We start from the raw sequence: 6,219 nt of genomic DNA on the forward strand, positions 1-6,219 counted from the left end.
ATAGGAACGAAGATAAATATATAGTTATCCATCCTAATTAAAGTCATAGTTTTACCTGTCCTGTTAATTTTTTTTGAATTCTAATTGTGTATGGACGTGATGGGAATATGTTAACATATCATCGGTCACACCGGTGATATGATCGGTTGCACCGGTGATGTGATCGGGAGGAAAATATGTCAAGCAAAATCTGAAAGGATGGATGACATTATGGTCGAAGAAGGTTGATCGTTCGGGTAAGATAAGGGGGAGATCGGGAAGGCCGAAGTACCAATCGGGACACATCATGATTAAGATAGCGTAATAGTAATATGCTAAGGAGCAAAACGTGAAGCGAGGATCTCGGCAGGATATTAGGACCTGTAAGGGGTAGTTTCGCTGATAACTAGGAGGAAGTTACCAGCAGTTATACTAACAAGCGAAATACAAGGGATCATGGGCCACTACACATGGGCAGTTACAGCCCATATCCAGGCACACACGCCTATAAATAGGAAGGTAAAATGTCAGGTAAAGGGTTGGATTTTTGTTAAGTATTCACATTCGAGCTATTACTCTGCTAACTTGAGCGTCGGAGTGCTAATCTGCAGGTAGTAGCCGGTCGGTAAGAGAAGCAAAGATCCTCATTCATTACCAGATAGAGAGAGAGAGCGTACATTGCTGTCGTTTCCAGAAGGTCGTGACTTGGTCTCAGGCTTTCCATCCGAAACATTTTGGCGCCCACCGTGGGGCCGAGTTCACCTTCATTGACCTATAAACGACCACAATGGCAGGAGAGGTACCTTTGGAGATCTTGCAGAACTTGCAACAGCAAATTCAGGAGATGAGGGCAGAAATCGCGACAATAAGGGCGGAACAAGCGAACCGAGTAGGAGGTCATTCCGACCGCTCTGTCAATGTAGAAACCTATCATTCGGACACTGGGGAACAACCTCTTACTCAAGGTGAGAGGCGACAGGAGCAACAAAATCCTGTGCATGGAGAGGAAGCTGCAGAAGTCAATGGACGAGGTGGAGGTAGAGATAACGGAAGATCGGTAAGTAGAGTCGGGAGTAGAAACGGAGGACGAGGAAGAGGTCGGGGTAATGAGAGAGGTGATCCTCATCGTCGAGATGAGAGGCAGAGAAACGAGGATCAAAATCCTCCATATGGTGATCAGGCAGAGGGGTTGCATCCTTTTACGCGAAGGGTAATGCAGGCAATCATACCAGAGAACAAAGTACTGCCCTCAATGGAGAAGTATGGAGGCTCCTCTGACCCTATTAAACATTTACGATCTTTCGTAGATGCCATGGCAGTATATTCGTCCAATGAACTGGTATGGTGTAGAGTTTTTTCTCTTTCGCTAAAAGAGGAAGCATTGGATTGGTTCCATTCATTACAACCCGGAACCATCGACAACTTCGCCGAGTTACGCCAGCTATTTACCCAACAGTACGCTGCGAGTAAGACGCCTGGAGTGACTTACACGGCCCTAGTAAGAATGAGACAAGGACGTGACGAGTCCCTCAAAATGTTTATGGATCGGTTCAATCGTACCGCTAGGCAAGTACGGAATGCCGATCAACGACTGGTGGTGAGTGCTTTAACCACTGCATTGCAACCTGGTCCATTTTGTGACTATCTCCACGCCGAAGAGCCTCAAAGCATGGACGAACTACAAAACAAATTGGCCAGTTTCATTCGCATAGAAGAAGGAAGAGCCCATCAACGTGGGAGAGAGGAGCGAGAGTCAATACCCCGATCGGCCAGAATGAGACCCGGACTACAGTCCGGTGGCAATGACAGGAGAGGAGGCTACAGAGGCAAAGAGCGTAACCAAGTACAATAGTATATTCACCATACCCCCTTGAACGCACCAAGGGCGAGAGTTTTGGAGGAGGCATTGAGGGCCGATCTGCTAGCGGTGGTACAAATACCTACGCCTAGAGGAGCTGATGAAACCAAATATTGCCGATATCATCAAAATCGGGGCCACACAACTGAAGATTGTCTTACTTTGAAAAATAAGTTGGAATCTTTGGTCCAGGCCGGACACCTTCAGAAGTTCGTCCATAGAGGAAGAGTGCCAACCAGATCCGATCGGCTCCCATCTCAATCAGAATCCCGAAAAAGGAGTCGCCCTAGAGCTGATCGGAGTAGAAGCAGAAGTGCGGACCGAACGGTACGAGGAGTAATCAACACTATTTCTGGAGGGTTTGCAGGCGGTGGATCGACGTCAGCCGCCCGCAAGAGGCACTTAAGAAACTTACACAGCTCCCACCGAACAGACACCTCAAAAAGATCCATGCCCACCATTACTTTTTCGGATGACGATTTTCACGCACCAGACTTGGAGCAAGATGACCCGATGGTGATAACAACAATGATTGCCAGGTACAAAGTGAGTAAAGTTTTAATAGATCAAGGAAGTTCGGCCAACATATTATATTGGAAGACTTTCAAGCAAATGGATATATCGGAGGATGCGATCTTGCCTTTCAATGAACAGATAGTAGGATTCGCAGGAGAGAGAGTAGATACAAAGGGTTATGTTGATTTGAGAACCAGTTTGGGAGCTGACAGGGAGGCTAAGGAAATGAAGGTTCGGTTCCTGCTAGTAGAAGCCGACACATCATATAACGTTTTACTGGGAAGACCGTGCTTAAACATGTTTGGGGCTATCGTCTCGACCCCACACTTAGCTTTAAAATATCCCATCGATGACAGAAAGGTTGCCACCATTCGGGCCGACCAGAAAATGGCTCGTGAGTGCTACACTGCAGGTTTGAAGGTCAAGCCCAGAGGTACCACTTTCTCAGGCCACCGATCAGAAGTCGCCATGATGGAATTGGACCCTCGAACACAATTTGACGATCGGGTGGAACCCCTAGGAGATACACGTCCTATTGTTATTGGACAGCAGGAGGATCAATGTACTACCATAGGGCGCAATCTTACCACCGATCAAGCAACCTTGATAGAAGAACTGTTGCTGAAAAACAAAGATTTGTTTGCATGGCAAGCAGCTGATATGCCAGGTATTCATCCTGACATCATATCCCATAAACTGTCACTATTCAAGGATGCCCGACCAGTTGCCCAGAGAAAGCGGAGGTTAGGCAACGAGAAAAGAAGAGCGGTAGAGGATGAAGTAACAAAATTGTTGGAAGCCGGGTTTATACGAGAAGTGAAGTATACTACATGGTTGTCGAATGTGGTGATGGTCAAGAAGCCGAACGGCAATTGGAGAATGTGCACGGATTTTACAGACCTTAATAAGGCATGCCCGAAGGACACGTATCCCCTCCCAAGCATCGATGGCTTAGTAGATGGAGTTTCTGGATACGAAATCTTAAGTTTTTTAGATGCATATTCGGGATATAATCAAATCCCCATGTATCAACCCGATCGGGAAAAAACGGCCTTCATAACGGAACGCTCCAATTATTGTTATGAGGTAATGCCGTTCGGGCTAAAAAATGCAGGAGCAACATATCAACGACTCATGGATAAGGTCTTTCAACATCAAATAGGAAGGTGTATGGAAGTGTACGTAGATGATATGGTAGTGAGAAGCCGATCGGTGGAAGACCACTTGCGGGATTTGGCCGAAGTTCTGGATCAAGTACGGAAGTTCGGAATGAGATTAAATCCTCTCAAGTGCACGTTCGGAGTGTCTGCAGGAAAGTTCTTAGGTTTCATGCTTACTTCCCGAGGCATTGAAGCCAACTCGGACAAATGCCGCGCTATTTTGGAAATGAGAAGTCCGAGTAGTTTGAAGGAGGTACAGAGGTTGGTCGGGAGACTTACGTCGTTATCCCGATTCATACCCAAATTAGCTGAGCGAATTCAGCCGATTCTAAAGCTGCTGAAGAAACAAAAAGAGGTAGAGTGGAGCGATCGGTGTGAAGCGGCATTTGACGAAGTCAAGCAAATTCTTTCTAACCCTCCGGTTATGAGACGCCCGGACTATGGCTGTGATTTGCATCTATTCTTGGCGGTCGGTGAAGAGGCGGTCAGTGCCGCATTAGTGCAGGAAATTCCTGAGTTTCGACCAGTATATTTCATCAGTCGGGTATTGAAGGAACCTGAAACCAGGTATCAACAACTGGAAAAAATAGTCTTAGCACTTGTGATCGCCACCCGAAGACTCCGTCCCTACTTGCAAGGAAACCAGGTAATTGTCCGAACAGATTACCCTATTTCGAAAATTTTGCGAAAACCCGACTTAGCAGGTAGGATGATTGGCTGGTCCATCGAACTTTCTGAGTTCGGTCTGAGGTACGAACCACGAGGATCAGTCAAGGGCCAGCACCTTGCTGATTTCGTGGCCGAGCTCCCAAGGAGATCGGTCCATTGCCACTCATGGACATTATATGTGGATGGATCGTCCGGCCTTAAAGGAGGTGGAGCGGGCGTGGTCTTAGAAGGACCGAACGGAATAGTTGTTGAACAGGCCTTGATCTTTCGGTTTAAAGCCAACAATAACCAAGCTGAGTATGAGGCCTTAATAGCCGGCCTCGAGCTAGCACACGACTTAGGAGTTAAAGAGCTTTGTTGTAAGACGGATTCACAGCTGGTAGCGGGTCACATGAACGGCACCTTCCAAATTAAGGATGATCAACTTCTCAAATATTCCCACAGAGTTAAGCAACTGTTCGCACACTTTGACAGCATCGAAGTCAATCACATTCCCAGAAGTGACAATCAAAGAGCTGATCGGTTATCAAAATTATCCACTGGTAAAGAGAAGGGACATCTATCCTCCTTGGTCCGGCAGATAGTTTTCAAGCCTGCAGTTGAATGTCTACAAATCTATTCCGTTGCCGAACGAGACGATTGGAGAAGAGAAATTGTAAAGCTAATTCAGTAGCAAGAGGCAGGAGTAACTCTCCGAACGGAAGAAGCGAAGCAGGTTGCCAGATATGTCATGGTCGGTGAGGAGCTATACCGAAGAGGGTTTGTCACCCCAATGTTGAAGTGCATATCTAAAGATGAGTCTGAATACGTGATGCAAGAACTACATGAAGGAATTTGTGGGAGGCACGGCGGTGGCCGTTCGTTAAGGGCCCGAGCGTTACGGGCAGGATTTTACTGGCCAACAATGGAGAAGGATTGCCAAACCTTTGTTGTCAAGTGTTTGGCTTGCCAGAAGCATGGGAATATAATACACACACCAGCAGCGGTACTTTCGGCCATAGTATCTCCATGGCCCTTTGCTCAATGGGGAATGGACATAGTAGGTCCATTTCCAACCGGTCGGTCTCAGTTTAGGTTCCTCTTGGTCGCAATTGACTATTTTACCAAATGGGTGGAGGCCGAGCCACTAGCTAAAATATCAGCTTCCCAGGTACAAAAGTTTGTATGGAGACTAATCTGCCGATTCGGGCTGCCTAAATATATCATCACCGACAATGGTCGGCAATTCATTGACAAAAAGCTCGTAGCATTTTATAAGGAGTTGGGAATCACACCCTTGACTAGTTCGGTAGAGCATCCGCAGACGAANGGCCAAGCAGAAGCCATGAATAAAATCATCATTCAAGANTTGAAGAAAAAGTTAGGCGAGGCCAAAGGAGCATGGGCGGACGAGTTGCAACAGGTATTGTGGGGATACCGATGCTCTCCACATAGTGCCACAGGAGAGTCACCCTTTAACCTCACGTACGNGTCTGATGCAATGCTGCCAGTAGAGGTTGGGGAGACTACGCTACGACGAGATATTAACAATATGAGTGAGAACGAAGAGCATCTTAGAAGCAATTTAGATATTCTTCCCGAACGGCGTGATATGGCAGCCGTTCACTTGGAAGCCCATAAAAGGCTTGTTGCTCGACGCTACAATACCAAAGTCAAACCAAGACAATTCGTAGAAGGAGACCTAGTGTGGAGACGAACGGGTGAAGCGAGGAAAAATCCAACACATGGAAAATTATCGGCTAACTGGGAAGGACCGTTCAGGGTGAAAGAGAATCTGAACAATGGTGCATACCGCTTGGAGTGCTTGAATGGGAAACCTATTCCCAACACCTGGAACATTTCTCATTTAAAGTTCTATTTTAGTTAATTATGTATTTTTCCAGTTTATAACGACTTTGAATAAATGCAATTTGGTCAACTATGTTAACTGAATATTATCGCTCATAGCTCTACTCAGCGTTTGGAAATCAGAAAATTGATTTCCGATCGGGTGATACGCAAGGGTGATCGGTTTGAAGTTAGAAAATTAACTTCAGC

At 46.4% G+C, this 6,219-nt stretch overlaps 1 protein-coding gene across 1 annotated transcript; it reads left to right on the top strand.

The window, feature by feature from the left end:
• The first annotated feature begins 766 nt into the window (after positions 1 to 766).
• On the top strand, positions 767 to 4,855 carry LOC106780321. Its single transcript, XM_014668597.1, has 2 exons — positions 767 to 1,822; positions 2,030 to 4,855. The coding sequence occupies exons 1-2, from the start codon at positions 767 to 769 to the stop codon at positions 4,853 to 4,855; spliced, it is 3,882 nt and encodes a 1,293-aa protein (XP_014524083.1).
• The last annotated feature ends 1,364 nt before the right edge of the window (positions 4,856 to 6,219 follow it).

The sequence above is a fragment of the Vigna radiata genome, unplaced genomic scaffold (genome assembly GCF_000741045.1).
Source record: "Vigna radiata var. radiata cultivar VC1973A unplaced genomic scaffold, Vradiata_ver6 scaffold_179, whole genome shotgun sequence".
NCBI lineage: Eukaryota > Viridiplantae > Streptophyta > Magnoliopsida > Fabales > Fabaceae > Vigna > Vigna radiata.